Here is a 19,417-nt window from a genome sequence, read left to right on the forward strand (position 1 = left end):
TGACATGTATTCAACGGCTACTAGAATGTAGACATTTCCAAAGGAATTTGGAAATGGTCCCATGAAATCGATACCCCACAGATCAAAAAGTTCAACGGATAAGATGGGTTGTAAGGGCATCATATTTCTTCTAGTGACCTTCCCTAAAAGCTGACAGCGGTTACAGGTTTTGCAAAACTCGAATGAATCCTTAAAGAGAGTGGGCCAATACAGCCCAGATTGGAGAACTTTTTCAGCTGTTTTTCTCGGGCCAAAGTGGCCCCCACAGGCTTCCTTATGACAAAAGGATATAACACTCCTAGTTTCTTCAGTGGGAACACACCTCCTAAAGATCTGATCAGGACAGTATTTGAACAGATATGGATCATCCCAGTAAAAGTATTTTACTTGGGAGAGAAAACGGGATCTATCCTGTTTGGACCAATGAGAAGGGATCTGGTTCATGACTATGTAGTTCACAATGTCGGCGAACCAGGGAACAGATTGGATTTCTAGGAGTTGTTCATCTGGAAAATGTTCATTGATTGGAACGGTTGATGTTGGTGCATTTGGGAGTCGAGAGAGGTGATCTGCTACGGGGTTCTCTGTTCCCCTTCTGTCAAGAATTTGAATGTCAAACTCTTGAAGAAGGAGAATCCATCTAATGAGCCTTGCTTTAGCATCCTTTTTGGTCAAAAGATACTTTAGTGCGGCATGATCAGTGAAAACTTCTGTTAAGGAACCGATGAGGTAGGACCTGAATTTTTCTAAGGCAAAGACTACAGCTAAAAACTCTTTCTCTGTGACAGAGTAGTTTTGCTGGGCATCATTCAGAGTCCTACTGGCGTAGTAGATCACATGCGGTTTTCCATCAAACCGTTGTCCTAAAACAGCACCAATCGCAGAATCGGATGCATCACACATCAGTTCGAATGGTAAGGTCCAGTCCGGTACATGAATGATAGGAGCTGTGGTTAGCTCCTTTTTCAGATATTCAAAAGCTTTGAGGCAGTCGGGGGAGAAGACAAATGATGTATCCTTGGCTAAAAGATTGGTCAAGGGTCTAGCAATCTTGCTGAAATCCTTGATGAAACGTTGGTAAAAACCAGCATGACCAAGAAACGATCTGACATCTTTGACAGTTTTGGGAGGAGGGAGATTGGAAATGAGATCTACCTTAGCTTTGTCCACTTCAATTCCCCTATTGGAAACTACATGTCCTAAGACAATGCCTTGTTTGACCATGAAATGACATTTCTCCCAATTGAGAGTCAGATTTTTCTCCCTACACCATTCTAGGACCAATTTAAGATGATGCAAATATTGGGAAAATGTGTCACCAAAAATGGAAAAGTCATCCATGAAAATTTCAAGAAATCACTCTACCATGTCGGAAAAAATACTGATCATGCAACGTTGGAATATATGGCTGGTGCATTGCACAGGCCAAAAGGCATGCGTCGGTATGCGAATGTTCCATACGGGCAAGTGAAGGTGGCTTTCTCCTGATCTTCTGGAGCGATAGGGATTTGATTGTAACCTGAATATCCATCCAGGAAACAGTAGAACTCGTGTCCTGCTAAACGCTCTAACATTTGGTCAATGAAAGGAAGAGGGAAGTGATCTTTCCTAGTGGCTAAGTTGAGCTTTCGGTAGTCAATACAGACTCGCCATCCAGTTTGGATCCGAGTGGGAATCTCTTATTTATTTTATTCGGATTTATCTGCATGCTATAATATTTAATTATTTGATAAATTTCCAACAATTTACTATATTGCTTTAATCATAATAAACACAACCAGGACTAGATAATGGTAAAGAAGAATTGACCAAAGTGTACCCCCGGCAAGTGGCCTAGTGGCGAGAATATGAGAGTCTTGGCTCAAAAGATCAGGAGTAGATCTATTTCTATGACACGTCTACGTCTAATTTCTAATCATTAAGCATTACAATACTTGTGCTCTACATATGGGTCCGGGGTGTGAAACCAAATAATAATAATAATAATAAAAAAAAAAGAAAAAAAAAAGGAAAAGGCATGCCTTATTGATACGAGGAGTAAATTGTAATCTCTAATATTGTAGAGACCGGTACCAAAATACCAAAAAGTCAAGAAGGAGCCGTATCTAAAATATCTACCCAATTAATTATCGAGTTTAAAACTCTTGATTTTTTTTTTCATTACAAAAAGACCTAATTATTGCTCTATAAATATGTTCGCGATTCGTATGGAATTAATACACGTATCCCATAAGAATAATCTTCTTTCATTCCAGAATCACAGAACCAATGACCCTAAAATAAATTTACATATATGAATTCAATAAATAAATACTGTATTCTTGTACGGTAGGGCTGTTTTTTTTCTTTTTTAAACTTTCAAATTTTGAATTGAACTCGATCGCGATAGGCCCCCCCAATCTTTGTTAAGCCCATAATAACAATCCTATCAATTAAACCCACAAACCGAGCAATTCGTGGAACGACTAATTACCCACTCGCTAGATACGCAAAAACCCCGTTTATTATCCCCTTAAACCGCCTTTTCGAAACTTATAAATAAAGCAACTCATCATCCTCATCATCACAAAAAAAGCGCCTCCCCACTAGAGATTAGAATCCTCCTCAGTCCTCCCCTCCCCCGTGGCACTCCCGTAATTTCCTCGAATCCCAAAAACCGCCCAAAAACCCCCCCAGAACCTCCTCATCGTCTTCTTCGAAAAAAAACCCCCAAAATCCCCAGAAAATTTTAAAAAAGAAAAAATCAAGAAAAAATTTCGCGATGAACTACGGCAAGGAGTTTCAGATGGAGGACATAGCGAAAAAGCTGAGCCTGTGGCATACGAAGACCTTCAGGCCCGATGTTGAGACACGCACGAAGAGCTCGAGCGATAATGGCCTCCGTCGCGCTTCGCTACCTCTCCCGATGTCGCTGTCGTCCAGCGTCCTCCGCGCGAGCGGCGGAGGGGGAAACGTGGCCTGGTAGGCAGTTACGCTTTGCAGGTCGGCAGAGCCGGCGCGGGCTCTGACGGCGGCCGGCGGCCGGCGGCGGAAGGCGGCAGCGGGGTCCTTGCCGAGGCCGACTGGTTGCCCGTTTCGCGAGGATGCGAATGGCTCCACATCCTCGCTTACGAGGCCTTCTTCCACGCCCTTGAGTTCTATCTTGGGTCCCACCACGTCCCTGACCTCTTCCACGTCAGGTGAGCCCCCATCCCCTTTTTGCTGTTGTGATTGGGGATTTTTACGGATTTGCCACTGATGGTTTCTTTAATACTCGACTGTTTACAAAAAGAGCCGCTGTTTGGGCACCGCTTCAAATTGAGGAGGCCTTTCCTTATTATTGCTATTATTATTATTATTACTATTTTTATAAATATATATTGTTTCTTCAGATTTTACCATAGTGGGTTTGTTTAAAACAATCTAGTTTAGAATCTTGATTAATTTTACTCACAAATCTTAAACGTTGACGCTAATAGTGAGAGATAATATAAGCCCCTGAGTTTCTTGGGCTGGGGCCACCATAATTCTCAACGTGTTTATCTTGGTCAGCAAGTTTCAACCCGACTGTAGGGAGATTTGATGGGACCCACGACCATATTTTATATTTTTTATTTGGGAGAGTTGTTTTGAGAGTTGGTCCTCTACGTATCTTCTGTTTGGAAGCAAGTCCCAGAAACTCATTGGTTTGAGTATGTTAATTTAATCATAAAATAAACGGCTCTTAAGTGCATATTTGATGTGCAAAGACTAATGGGTATGGGTTCCTTGTGAACGTTTTAGGTTTTGTGTTGAAGAATGACATGTATTTGGAAAATAACTGTCATTACTTTATTTTGTGGTGACATTTCCTAAGGGTTGTTTGGTTGATTTCCTAAAATCAAAGAAAAGGAAATAGGATAAGGAAATCATTAAAGGTTGATTTCCATCAATTTTCCTCAAAAAAAGTCATGAAATGTCTCCTTAAAAATGAGTCACATCATCTAATAATATGATGACAACTCATCTCATCTCATCTCTATTCTTAGTTTTAAGAAGTGAAGAAAATATCTATTATAGGAAATAGGTTTCTTATAATTGATTTCTTTGTTTTTATAGCCAACCAAACAACCCCTTATAAATGGACTACTTCGGGATATCCAATGAGTTTTAGGGGGGATTTATTATAATTATTCTTCGGGGCTGTTTGGTTGGTTTCCTAAAAATCAAGAATAGAAAATTGGGTCATGGAAATCTCAAAAACATCAATTTTCTCCATTTCAATCCCTAAAACTCACTACAACATCCAATAAAATATTATTTTTATCTAACAACTCATTCACTTTATCCAATAAAATATTATTTTCATCCAATAACTCATCTCATATCATCTCCTAAAAATAAACCAAACACAAGAAATGAGTCACATCATCCAACTCATCTCATCTCATCTCATATTTAAAAATCACCCACATCATCTAATAATATAGTGATAACTCATCTCATCTCATTAACATTTCATTTCCAACCATTTCCTTAAAAAAAATAAGGAAATTGATTTTCTTAAGTGTGGGTCACATCATCTAATAATATACAAACAACTCATCTCATCTCATCTATTTTCTTATTTTTAAGAATGAACTAAACACAAGAAAGAAACTATTATAGGAAATAGGTTTCTTATAATACATTTCCTTATTTTTTAACCAACCAAACAATCTCAAAACAAGTTTTCTTAAAAAATCACTCACAACATCCAATAATATGGTGACAACTCATCTCATCTCATCTCCTATTCTTTGATTTCCTTCTTTTTTTAGCCAACCAAACAACCATAATACAAGATTTCATATTCTTTGATTTCCCACTTTTTTTAGGCAAACAAACAGCCTCTTCCCTATCCGGCTTGCATTTTACTTTGAATACATGTTTCTTTATTCCATATTTGTTTAAAACATGCTGATGGACATGATAGTGGTAAATTGAATACAACTGAATACTATTTGGATATACTTAATTACTAACATATGTTTCAAGGATATTGTTTTCTACATGACTTCGTATATGGGGTATCCCGTGTAGGAAAAGACAAGCTTATTTAATTTTTAATTTTTTTCACAGTTTCATTAAAATAATTTAATGCAACTCTATAACACTTTTTTCTCTTGGTATTTAATAATATTTGTTAATATTCGACTTTTTTTCTCATAGTACTTCATCATATTTGTTAATATTTGAGAAGTGTCAGAATCTGATCTATAGTGGACTAGTGTAAATATTGAGTTAGGATATATGTATCATGATTTTTGTACTCACTAGAAAAACAAAGGAGAAATGGTAATACCTTTGTCTGTCTTGTATCATAATATCAGAGTTGAATGCACCTTAAATCTCGGCGTCCATTCTATAAAGAACAAAATTTTGAAATCAACCGTTTTTTAACATTAATAGGCAAAATCGACCGTTCCCCCCCCAAAAAAAGGCAAAATTGACCTGCACAGGACTAGTAGTCTCGTGCAGTCCCTATCTCTCTCCTCACCGCGTGCCCATCTCTCTCTCTCTCTCTCCTCACTCACCTGCCCCCTCGCTCTCTCCTCACTCACCTGCCCCTTACTCCTCCCGCAAGTCGCCCGCCCTCCCTCCTCCTCATCTGCTCCCACTGCCATCATCATAGGCGTCGGCCTCTCCAGCCTCACCGTAACCACCCACCTCCACTCCTCCTCCATCCCCTTCATCCTCCTCGACTCTTCCGACTCCGTTGGCGTCCTTGTCCGCGCTGACTCTGTGGACGGCTTCCTCCTAGACCGCAGCTTTTAGATATTCCTAACTGCCTATATATCCAGAGGCCCAGCGCCTCCTCCACTACCCCTCCCTCCGGAGCTGGCGAGGGGTTGAGGATGATGTTCACGAACAGGAGAGCTGGGTGTCGGAGTATGAGAACACCGACAGCAAAATCGACCAAAAAGGTCGATCTTGCTCATTTTTATGGGAGAAGATTGATTTTGCTAATTAATTTTTGGAAAGAGTTGTTTTTAAAAATTTGTCCTTCTATAAATATAAGAGTCCTACAAGTTACAAGTTAGTCCTGGAAAGAAGCCCATAGTTATAGCTGAACAATATCCACTTAATCAAGTTTCCATGATATTATAAATTAGCGTAACAACGTGATGGTTATAGGTATTTAGTAAAATTATCACCTTTTTTATGATTAAATCAACATGGCTAGAATCCTAGGATCCACATTATATACCCCACCTACTCTTTCTTGAGTACCTGATGTGGAACCCCACCTACTCTTTCTTGAGTACCTAATGTGGGACTAAATAAGCGGTATCACACTTTGGCCTACTCTCCATGAAAAAAGCTAGAATGTCTATACTAAAGCAAGACAGCTAGTGAGTCTAAAGTACAATGAAGTATCATTCTCCATAACATCTGAATGAATTTTGAAGCGTCACCACTCAACTCATTCCTATGAAGATGTCTTTAGATGACTAGTTATCTTGATAGTTGGGAGACATTGGTTATGTTGCTTAGCAACTTTGCACCAAATGGTGTTGTTAGTATGAGATTGGTGACAACGGTCCATTAAACAAGTATTAAGAAGGAAGAATGCCGTGACATATGTCAAGGATGGTGTTTTGATGGTTTTTTACTGATATGATACAAGCAGATGACTGATATAATATAGGCAAATTTGATGGAAAACACAATGAATTTAGCAGAGACAGGCCTTGGCAAGTTTAGGAATCTAATGATATGCTATTAGTTGACATAGGACACATAATGAACAATGAACAAATTTATGGAGGGTGGGATCGTCATGAGCCAAATACGGATATAGACACACATATTTGACTAGTCCACAAAGAAACGATAATATCGCCTAATCCAAAAGTTGAATTTTGACATATTATATATGTAAATTAACTACGTCGATGAGACGAAGTCGAACCAAATTGAAAGATTTTCGAAACTTCATCAGCAATACCTATTATTGGCAAAAATATGAAATTAATAAGGCTTTAGGTTGTTTTTACTAATAAATTAGAGTCTTGTTTGGATTAGGAAACGAATTCAATTTGATTGATTGATTCGATCGATTGATTTTTTTAACCATAGGGAGTAAGGTATATTTTCTATTTCTTGTAATTCAAGTCCTATTAGGAGACTATTTTGTTTTTAATTTAAGAAGAAGCTTGTAACCCTAGAACTACTATTACAGCTTTTATCTATAAAATTCCTCATACTATTTTCTCTTTTTTATTTGTGCGTTCGAAGTTCTTCGTGGATTTGGAGATCGTTCTTTGTGAATTCAAAGAGCAAGCCTTGGTGGGGTTCAATGTTATTACTTCAACGTTGTTTTAATTGGTATTAGAGCTATGTTTATCCGATCCAATGACATACAACGAAACCTCTATTACCCAAACTTAGATTAAGACTTTCATGGACTGACTTGCATTGGCAAGGTAGCATCTGAAATTGGGACAACTTTGATATCACATTGTTGTTCGCCAAAGAAGTGATATGACTCTGCAAAAATGAATCTAGTAGTGATATGATTAATGACACTTTTGTGTTATTTTAGTAATAAATTAAAATTATTATTTACAATAATTAATGACACTGGAGACGATTGAATGCAAGATATTATTACTTCTATCATGATATCTTCCATATTTTAATCTGTAGACGAAGCCTAAAATAATATCTTCCATATTATTTATAATAATTTTATAAATTAAAATTACAATTTATAATAAATTCAAACAAGACTTTTAACTTATTACTAAAAATAACCTAAAAGCTGATTAATATTAGATTTCCCCAAAAAATTGATATTGCTGATGAAGTCTCAGAAATTTGCTAATTTAGTTGGCTTCATCTCATCGAGAAGGTGATGTACACATATATTATGTCAAAATTTAGTTGGCTTGTGAGGAGTTGTTGGGCAAGTTGTGCTCATATCTAGTCCTAGCCAAGTGATACAGGAAGTAATAGCATTAGTCTTTTGGCGGAGGTGTAGAATACATAGTGCTTCTATCTGGACTAGGCAAGCGATGCAACATCTAGCTCGTAATGAGTAGGAAAGGGTGCATGTGCGACCTTAGGCGAGTGATGTCGGTGGAGCACAATGATAACAAGCATCACAGGTGTTGTTAGGCTCAGTTCAAGAAAGAGGCATATTTGATTTGCTTCTGGTGTTACTGGGGACCTTTTGAGGGCATCAGAGAGATGGAGCCACAGCAACACAGGTAAGATTGAGAGTCACGGGGCTTATCTGGTCGGCTTGTGGTTACGATTAGGAGTGCAAATGCTTTAGTTTGAAGTACAAAGAGAGAGAAGATGGTAGTAGTAAAGATTCAAGATGACAATGATTAACCTTCTAAATGGCTTAGGAATCAACAGTAAGGTGGAGATTGTTTTGATTATCTTTGATTCCTTGTATAAGGAGTTCATATCCTCTTCAAATTGCAGAAGTTAGGCTAGGATAGGGTTGCTTGGTTTGTCTATGTAGTCTTCAATTATTGGAAATCGAGCTGAGAAAATAGGTTTATACTTGTAGACGGAGCCTGAAAATGGGTTAATATTGAAGAGTGAAGGTTTTCTTGATCAATAAAGAAAGTTCTTATCATAATATTTGTCATATTCTCAATTTTTCTTGAGGGAGTAAAATCCCTAACACAATCAACTTTAATGGGAAAGACATTGTTAGGTAGGGATCTTCATCGGGCGACACATTTGTTATGACGGAGGTGTCCTAAGATTAGTTCAACGAGATCAAAGTTTTGCGTGAACATTAAGGTAAAAGCTCGTTTGATTCTTATTTTCAATACGTGTATATGAACCGTGAAAGCATTGCTCACCAAATCTTCAGACCTTTAGAATTTGGAGTTAGAGATGTTAGGAAAGTTAGCACAAGGATAAGTAGCTTGTAGCAACCATTCGAAAATATCAAATTCATATCGAAAGGATTTAGTTTCACGCACATGCATGCAAATGTGGACACACATATATAGGGAATACTAGGTATGGGTGTCATCTCATTTACCAAAATAAACTAATTAGAGATAAAAGTATTAAGGTCTATGTCCATCAGTTTTTTTATCCCTTGTCCATCAGCTTTTTTATCTCTTTATAATAAAGGTAGCCTTTTTATGCCATTTTCTTCTTACAATAGTATCATATTTTAGACCTCCTTGATTTTTTGATATGAGGGAAACCTAGCAAGGCAGGAGGATCCCCGAGCGGAATCCCGAATTCGAGTCCCCCACCATTGCCAGTAAACCCCGGGTGCACTGGGCTGGGCCACTTACCCCTACCCAGACACTTGGTTACTAAGACACTTAAGGGACACAGGAAGCAAGCATCGAACCCTGGCCTTTGGCCAAGCAATGTCCAACTATTGCCCACCCACATGCAGGGGGTATGATCTCTGACTCGTTATGTCCTTTATCTCCGCTAGACTTCACCGTATCTACTATCAGATCTGAGCATATTATCTCCGTGGGAAACCATCCAAATATCTTTTTTGCAAAATGTCCTTGCATTCTTCCTTCTCTATTCTTTATTGAACATCTTGCTTGTCACCAAACTCATACTGATAGCACAGTTTGGTGCCAAGTTGCTAAGCTACACAGACAATACCGACATCCTTCAACTCTAGGGTAAGGAACTGAAAATTAACAGCGCTACAATTCTCATTTAAGGACATTCATAGAAGCGAATTGACTAGCGATACTTTGAATTTCATATAGATGGTCACTTTTTAAGGTTTACAGAAAGAAAACGCTAGGCGGCTTGGGTGTTAGACCAGGAGCTTAGAGCCTAGACGTCTAGACGGGGTCTAGGTATTTTTTCTTTTTAAATTTATAATCAATATTATCGAAAGCGCTAGGCACCGCTAGGTGCCAAACTAACATCTAGTAGGTGCTAGGCCTAGGAGAGTTTTTTTTTGTTTAAAGGTCTAGTAAGTGCTAGGCGTAGGAGAGTTTTTTTTCTTATTTAAATGGTGGCGGAGGAGTTCTTGTTGAAGGTTGGAGTGGGAGACGTGTTCTTAGTTGGTGGGGGAGGTTAGAGGAGTTCAAGAGGTCAGAGGACGTGGAGGAAACAACGGAGAAAATCATGATGAAGACTTAAGTACCTAAGTGGTGCAATCCGCGTGAGCGATCTCCACTCCCTTGGATGCTACAAAGATTTAGGCTGATGGCCTAGGCACCACCTAGGCCTAGGTAGGAAGCGTAGGCGGGCTAGATGAGCTAGTTGGGAGCTTCTTAAAACATTGTCACCTATAGAGGACAATGCTTGTACTTTAGATTCATCAATTTTTTTTGTCACAAACACCTTGTTATTTGTCTTTTTTGTTTGTTGTATAGACCTAGCTTTTTCTATAGAGAGTTGGAGTCTCAGTAGCTACATTATGGAAGTAAGGAATGATTATCCAATTATCTTATGAACCCAACAACATGCTTGTCAAGCTTTCTTACATTGTTCTTCTACCTTTATCCTGACCGCTAGCTTCACATTGCCACCCTCTATCACACCATGCAAGTCCTTGCAATATATAAGATCTTTTTATCCTTGTCTTCCATGTAAATTTTTATTACCCTTCATCCTTATCATGAAACTTGTAAAAGTAGGATCCATCACCACTTGGCATTTTTTGACTAATTCGAGCAAAATCTTGAAATTAGATCCATTCACCCCCATCAAAGCACCAAAAAACCTAGGAATTGACTCCTTGATTGTCAATATCCGCTTTTGATTTCCCAATTCACTAAGAAAAACAGCCTGGACTTTCCAATCTAAATTTAGTACACCAAGCACCAAAATCAACCTAAAATCGGATCTAAGTGCTTCAAACACATTAATTTACTCTTCACTTTCCCTTATGATTCTTATGCAAACAGGAAACTAAAAAATTTGCAAACTATATTTTTCGTGACCCCTCCATCTCCACTGTCTTGCGATTTGTCGGTAAGGGTGCTAAACTGTATCCATATTTGAGGAAATATCTATAAACCATATCCATTATGATACGGATATGGTTACTCAAATGTATAACCGATAAGATATGGTTATGGATATAGTTTTGTAGTGAAATATCCGGATCCGTATCCGAAATATCAAGATACATATTAGTCATACTGTTACGATGATTTGAAGTTAATTTTGATGATCAAGATGTCTAATCTTAACTTTTTAGATATAACGAACATATTAAGGAACTCTTTTGCATCACATAAACTATATTTTTCAATACTATCTAGTTTTCTCATATCTGTTTTGTATCTATATGCATATCCGCTTATATATCCGCATGTATATCCGTATTCATATCTGATTTTAGCAGACACAAATATGAATTTTTCTTATGGGGGCATATCCGTATCCGTATCCGAGATGAGTAAGCAGATTTGAATATGGTAAGTATCATATCTGAGCCGTATCTGGACCGAATGAACCCCTACTTGTCGGCTGATGTCACACCTTTGTCCGGTTGCCTCTGTTTTTCTTTTCTTTTCTCACTTTACGATTCACCTAAGAAGCCCTAGCGAGAAACTTGTCGCCACAGTTCTCGACATCCGTGGTTCACCGCGGCTGTCTGCTATCACTACTAAGCAGCCACCGTGCACCTTAGTAGCACCTATGAATCGCCGAAAAGGCCACCTCAGAGTTCTCTTGTCTCTGGTGTTGTTCGTCACACCTTTGATAGCCGACACCCTTATTTATCGCATTAATTAACACCTCGACAAACCCTTCAACATTATTCTAATACCACTTGTTGGGGGATGTTAATTTCGAAGAAAATAGAGAAGATCACAGATACTGTTGGGAGAATTAGGTTTCTTTATGGATTAAGAAAACTCTCTCCGTCAACTCAACCAGTTTCAGGGCTTCATCCACAAAACTAAATCTGTTTTCTTCACTTTGGTGTATAGAAGGCTATATGGGGAGAAACCAAGCAACTCTATCCTTAGCCTAACTTGCTCAGTTATAGGACACTAACTCCTATTATGATCAGTCTCAAATCTCTTAATCATGATATAAATATCCACATTATTTATAAGTGTATAAAAATAAAAAATCGAAGTTCGTTTCCTTAGTTCCACTTTAAGCTATCAATATTTCAATCCAAATAGTTTATTTAGACACTTAGTAATTCTTAAAGATGAATTTTATTAGGCCTTAAATATTTGACAATATTAAAATAATTATGTCGATATTTAGACTCTTCATTTTGTGCCTTGTGATGTATGGATTAAAAGAACTTCAGATAAACTTAGAATTTGGTTGTTAGGCACTTCACATAATACAAATCAACTTTAACATAGCTGATATTTCATATTGAGTGGATAATTCATATAGTCTACCAAATGTGAAAATCGAATAGGAATGATTATCCCAAAATTTTCTAGAAATACCCAAGGCTATGCATTCTACAAATATTTGCATGCCCACACACTCGCAATTATATAAACACATAAATATGAACACTGGCGGAACCACCTTAGAGGCAGTGATGTCATGTGACACCACTTCCTCCAAGGGGTTACTTGTATAGTGCCATTATTTGATTGGTTATTTGTGGATTTAGAGTATTTAGGCCTTTGTTATGGTTGGACGCCTCTTTTTTATGTATCTGCTTGCTAATATTTCAAGTTTAAAGTAAAAGGTTTACAACTTCATGCTACAATCCTTTAAACGTATTTAATTGATCTTGTCACTTTCGTCTTTTAATGATTGGAGATATCTATTTTGTTTATTAGGCTGCTTCTTTACAAGTTTACTTATGGAGGTTTAAAAAAAAAAAATCCTACAATGCTCTGAAAGTACGTAATTGACCTAATAAATGTGGTGGATTTGCTCACTTTAAGTATATATCTGTGTGAATTATTAGTTATATGGTGACACCACTTTCAAGAAATCCTGCAATCGTCACTACATGCGAATGTTTGTACGTACATGCGTACTTGAAAATGAGGGCTTAGGACATTGTTTTGTCGACCATCCTATGACTGTTATTACATATTAAAGTTGTTTTTCCTTCCAAATGTTTAGGTATTTTATGGACAATAAGACCTCAGCCTGCAATATATATTATAACAAAATTTGCCAGGACGAAGCAATGTCAGTTCATCAAGTTAATGCTAGCAATTCTTCATTGATGGTACCTCACCTCAGCAATAGAGTGGCTAACATAAGAAGGATTTGAGATTTCTTTTTTGTCAGTAGCTCACTACTAAATTTGAAGTTTATGCTCATTGTCATTGATATTTATTCGACTAAACTCCCCCACCCCTCAGGTCCATGACTATCCGAGCTCAGGACATGATCTTTCACTCATCCTACCGTCCAATGAGGGATTGTGGCTTTGATGATGAGGGGATTTTTGTTTACCGAGATGGCACACTGGACAATGTTACTAAGATGGTCTGCAACTATGACAGCAATGATAGTAGCAGCAGCAGCAGTTTTATGAACAACAGCAGTAGCAGCAAAGAGAGCAGAAAGAGCAGCAACAATCCCATATGTTTGGTTCCTTTGGATGATTTGTTTCCAAGGATGGATATTGTCAGCTTAGGTTGATGATATCCTAAGAGTAGATAAACATAGGATCAGATAGAATGACATGGTTTTATCTTAAGGAAGATGAAAACCACCTTGAGAGTATTTTTAGGGAGGATCTCTTTCATTGTTCCGAATTTTTTCGTTACTTTCCAAGGAGTTTTGAGTGGCTTGAAGGCCTTTTTTAGATGGACTCCTCGGACTTGTGCAGATATAATTGAGGAAGAATATTGTGATTTTTTTTCTCTCTCTCGATAAAGTGCATCCTTTCTTGACGCAAAATGTTTTGTATTAAGTTGAGTTTTGTTTTTCTGTTTGCATTATCTATAAGCTAAGCTTTTGAGGCTTGGTCTTGTGCTTTGAGCGAGATTCACTTCTGATGGCATGGACTTCTGTATTTTATTGATATTGTGCTCTTCTACTTGATCTGATTGAAGCTTTAAATTTATAGACATTAAGGATTTTTATTTGAGGGTGTTAAGATAATACAAGATAACTTTTGATGATAATGATTTTTGGCTATAAACCTCCCATTTGGTGTGAACAACTCTGCATACTCATGTGTGAATCTTTTAGCCATTAATAAAACATCTTTGATGCATTACCAGGAATCCTTCTATGTATCAACTGACATATTTTGGGTCATGCCAACCATACTATTTTTGTCTTGCCTTGGGCTCGCAAGCTCGTCAACCCACTAAGTGTTGCGCGTTTAGCCCTCCATATCATTTAGTTTCACACTTCCGGCTAGCAAACTAATATGATACTATTTGTCACGCCCCGGGCCCATGAGTCTGTTGACATGGTGTAAGCCGTAGGACCCACTGAGAATAGCGTATTGTCTAGCTCAAACCGCTACTAAAATTGACTAGCCGATGCTACACTTGAATCTCAAGGCTTACCTTCTAAACACTATCAATCAATGTCATTACTCGACGCAAGACAAGAGGTAGGGGGCTTCACAACTTTTGTACTACTAAAGAACATATTCTATATAATTTTTGCGCAATCACTAACAAATTGTGAGTTCTTTTCTTAAAAATTGTCAAAGAAAAATTGTGAGTCATCACCATGAACACTCTTTAGTTTGTGGTAGCGCAAAAATAGTATAAACTCATGATTATCACAACTCATTTATGTCAAGCGCCTAATGCAGCCATAGTATCGAAAGTGGCCATAGCCACAAATGTTGAAAAGAGGAAGAAAGGGGCGTTTGGACAGCAGCAAAGTTTGAAGAGGAAAAGAAAACAAAAAATAGCGGGCCCCACAGCATAGTAAAATATTAATATTTTATTATGCATAGTATTTTTCCAAACCCTATAAATAGGCTCCAAATTCTTAAGGAAAAACTCATCCTAGAAACAACTTCTCTTATAGAAGAGCGAGAGAGAGAAAAATAGAGAGAGAGAGAGAGAGTGTGTCTCCTTGTAAAGAGATAACTTTTGATGATAATGATTTTTGGCTATAAACCTCCCATTTGGTGTGAACAACTCTGCATACTCATGTGTGAATCTTTTAGCCATTAATAAAACATCTTTGATGCATTACCAGGAATCCTTCTATGTATCAACTGACATATTTTGGGTCATGCCAACCATACTATTTTTGTCTTGCCTTGGGCTCGCAAGCTCGTCAACCCACTAAGTGTTGCGCGTTTAGCCCTCCATATCATTTAGTTTCACACTTCCGGCTAGCAAACTAATATGATACTATTTGTCACGCCCCGGGCCCATGAGTCTGTTGACATGGTGTAAGCCGTAGGACCCACTGAGAATAGCGTATTGTCTAGCTCAAACCGCTACTAAAATTGACTAGCCGATGCTACACTTGAATCTCAAGGCTTACCTTCTAAACACTATCAATCAATGTCATTACTCGACGCAAGACAAGAGGTAGGGGGCTTCACAACTTTTGTACTACTAAAGAACATATTCTATATAATTTTTGCGCAATCACTAACAAATTGTGAGTTCTTTTCTTAAAAATTGTCAAAGAAAAATTGTGAGTCATCACCATGAACACTCTTTAGTTTGTGGTAGCGCAAAAATAGTATAAACTCATGATTATCACAACTCATTTATGTCAAGCGCCTAATGCAGCCATAGTATCGAAAGTGGCCATAGCCACAAATGTTGAAAAGAGGAAGAAAGGGGCGTTTGGACAGCAGCAAAGTTTGAAGAGGAAAAGAAAACAAAAAATAGCGGGCCCCACAGCATAGTAAAATATTAATATTTTATTATGCATAGTATTTTTCCAAACCCTATAAATAGGCTCCAAATTCTTAAGGAAAAACTCATCCTAGAAACAACTTCTCTTATAGAAGAGCGAGAGAGAGAAAAATAGAGAGAGAGAGAGAGAGTGTGTCTCCTTGTAAAGAGATATTGTAACTCCAGAGAGAGAGTATCTCCTTGTAAAGAGAGATTGTAACTCCAGAGTTTTCTCCTCATAGTGGATTCTTCTATCATTGCTCGTGGACGTAAGCAATCAAGTGCCGAACCACGTAAATCTGTGTGTTTAATTTTTTATCTCTACTTTTGCTCTACTATTGCTGCGATCCTGCTCTATTAGGCCCCGGGGTTGTCCCAACAAGTGATATCAGAGCTAACTTAGGGTGATTGTATATATCTACTTATCGTATGCTTAGTGGCTACCATCAAAGGTGGATCGTCCACATCAGAAAATAAGTTAGGTTATCATTTACCCTTTGAAGGTGACAGATACTATTCACGAGTACGGTACTGTTCATAAATTCGATACTATTCACAAGTACGATACTATTCAAGAATATAGTTACTGTTCATAAATATAGTTACTATTTACGTGAGATAGTAAGAAGTTACTGTTTGTGGTAGAAGCAATGACGGCAAAGTTTAAGATCGAGAAATTTGACGAGAGTAATTTTTCTCTGTGGAAGTTGAAGATAAATGCTATCTTGAGAAAAGATAATTGCCTGGCGGCCATCAGTATAAGGCCGGACGACATCACGGATGATAAGAAGTGGAACGAGATAGATGAAAATACTATTACAAATCTCCATCTGGCATTAGCAGACGGAGTGCTGTCAAGCATAGAGGAGAAGAAGACAACAAAGGAGATTTGGGATACTCTAACAAAGCTATATGAGGCGAAATCCATGCACAATAAAATCTTTTTAAAAAGGAGACTTTACACTCTTAGGATGGCAGAATCTACATTGATGACCGACCACTTCAACAACCTAAACATATTGTTCTCCCAACTCACAACGTTGGGGTATACAGTTGGTGCGAATGAACGTGCAGAACTTCTACTTCAGAGTCTACCTGACTCGTATGATCAACTCATCATCAACCTGACAAACAATATCCTCACGGACAATCTAGTCTTCGACGACGTTGCAACCTCTGTTCTAGAGGAAGAAAATCGGCGCAAGAGCAAGGAAGACAGGCAGACAAGTTTTCAATAAGCGGAGGCTTTAACGGTGACTAGAGGAAGATCAACGGAACATGGTTCCAGTGGGAGTCATACCCATGGTAGATCCAAATCAAGAAGTAAGAAGAATGTCAAATGCTATAACTGTGGCAAAAGAGGGCACATCAAATCGGAGTGTTGGCACAATAAGAAGAGTGGAGATAAAAAGTCTTCAGAGCCATCAACATCTCAAGGATGCGTTGTCAGCACATCAGACGATGGTGAAATTCTATTCAGTGGAGTAACCACTGTTGATGAAGGCAGAAAGAGGTTTGCTGATGTCTGGCTTCTGAATTCAGCAGCCTCCTGGCACATGACCTCCCGGAGAGAATGGTTTAACAACTATGAACCTATCTTAGGAGGATCTGTATTCATGGGGAATGATCATGCCTTAGAGATTTATGGTATTAGTACTATCAAAATTAAAATGTTTGATGGTACAATACGTACTATTCAAGATGTGCGATATGTGAAGGGCTTGAAGAAGATTCTATTGTCTTTAGGATAATTAGATGAGCTCGGGTGTAAGACCCATTTAGCAAATGGGATCATGAAGATTGTTAGAGGGGCGCTTGTTGTTATAAAAGAAGAGAAGATAGCTGTAAATCTATACATGCTCATGGGAGAAACCCTACAGGAAGCTGATTCATGTGTGACAACAACCAGCCGTGGAGAAAAACAAACCATGATGTGGCATCGCAAACTAGGCCACATGTCAGAACGAGGCTTGAAGATTCTCTCCGATCAGAAGCTGTTTCTTGGACTTAATTCAGTAGCTCTTCCATTTCTGCGAGCATTGTGTTACAAGTAAGCAACATCGACTGAAGTTCAACACATCGAGTTCTATAAGTAAGGCTATTCTAGAACTGGTTCATTCTGATGTATGGCAAGCACCGGTTACATCCTTGGGAGGAGAAAATTACTTTGTGTCCTTTATTAATGATTACTCCAAGAGATGTTGGGTGTATCCTATCAAGAAGAAGGCGGATGTGTTCTTAGTCTTTAAAGCCTACAAAGTGTGGGTCGAGCTTGAATCTGAGAAGAAGATCAAGTGTTTGAGATCAGATAATAGAGGAGAATACACAGACGGTGAATTCCTAGCATTCTGCAAGAAAGAAGGTATCAAAAGACAATTCAGCACTGCTTATACTCCTCAACAAAATGGAGTGACGGAGCGGATGAATAGAACTCTGTTGGAAAGAACAAGAGCTATTGTAGGCTGTCTAAAAATCATAATAGATAGTCGATCCCCATAAAGCCCCGACAATGGAAGTTACAATCAGACGACTTTCTAATCACTGCATCCGCAACCCTACAACCGCTACGAACACGACCTCATCTCTGAGATGATTGATCTTGATGGCTGCGACAACAGCATGACTAATATTATATTAACAACTATTAGAGATGCTGATGAGCAGTGTAATGATTTCAGAAATAAAAGGTTGGACTCAGCTGGTGAGTTGCTTGGTAGAGAGCTGTGGGCAAATATTCGTCTAAAAGTCACTATGGATGGTTGATTCCCGTCAAGTTTCAACAATGAAAGCTACAATCAAATAGCTTTCGTGCCGACAAACGAAGGTTGCAAATAGGAGACTTTTCACACAGATCGAGAAGAGTTACAATTCAACGACGCTTCCGACAGCTGATGAAAACTCTATTCAGTGACCTTCACAATCAACAGTGAGAGTTACAATCTGACGACTCTCATATCCTATAACAGGCAAAGATCAATAATCAGTGGCCTTTGCAGTGTTATAATGGACGAGGTTACAAGTCAACAACCTCTCTCAAACGCAGAACTCACTTCTACGTTTCTCAAATTCAAAACGCAAGGTCCACATCTGCGTTTCCCAAATTCAAAATGCAGACGAACTGTGCATTCTTCAACAGACGTCCAACTCTGCAACGCAGAGTTAAAACACAAAACGCACGAACTGTGCGTTCTTCGGCAAACACTCAGCACTGCGTCCTAAATCCAGGACGCAGAGTTGAGAACTCGACACACGAGCAGCCTGTGCGTCTCAAATCTCTAACAGAGATTTAACTCTGCATCTCAAGCCTTGGACGCAGAGTTAAGACCCAGAACGCCAACTGGGGCATTTTGACTTGTTCAAACACAAGCCGAACGGCCTCAAAACCATTATCCCACGTTCTGAGGGATTTTTGCCCACTTAGGAGCAGATTTAGGGGTTGGTTACACCCCTAATCCCCCTATAAATAACCGATTTACTCAATTGAGTAGGAGGGGGGACGTGTGCTAGCATCAAAACCGTATAAGGTTAACAAATCTCGGCAGTGGAACCGCACAGAGAAGGTGATTTTCTAAGAGATCAAAGAACTGATCAGCAATCAGTTAATCAAATCTTAAAGGATCCCTTCACCAACAGCGGATTTACTTGGCTCTTAACCGAATCTTCGGTTCTAACAACTCTGTTAC

At 38.5% G+C, this 19,417-nt stretch overlaps 1 protein-coding gene across 1 annotated transcript; it reads left to right on the top strand.

Annotated features, from left to right (window-relative positions):
* LOC109841920 lies at positions 2,762–13,898 on the top strand. The gene is made up of 3 exons (XM_020410844.1): positions 2,762–2,842; positions 2,983–3,179; positions 13,266–13,898. Exons 1-3 carry the CDS (start codon positions 2,762–2,764, stop codon positions 13,546–13,548), a joined length of 561 nt encoding a protein of 186 aa, XP_020266433.1. The 3' UTR covers positions 13,549–13,898.

The sequence above is a fragment of the Asparagus officinalis genome, chromosome 5 (assembly GCF_001876935.1).
Source record: "Asparagus officinalis chromosome 5, Aspof.V1, whole genome shotgun sequence".
NCBI classification, from domain to species: domain Eukaryota; kingdom Viridiplantae; phylum Streptophyta; class Magnoliopsida; order Asparagales; family Asparagaceae; genus Asparagus; species Asparagus officinalis.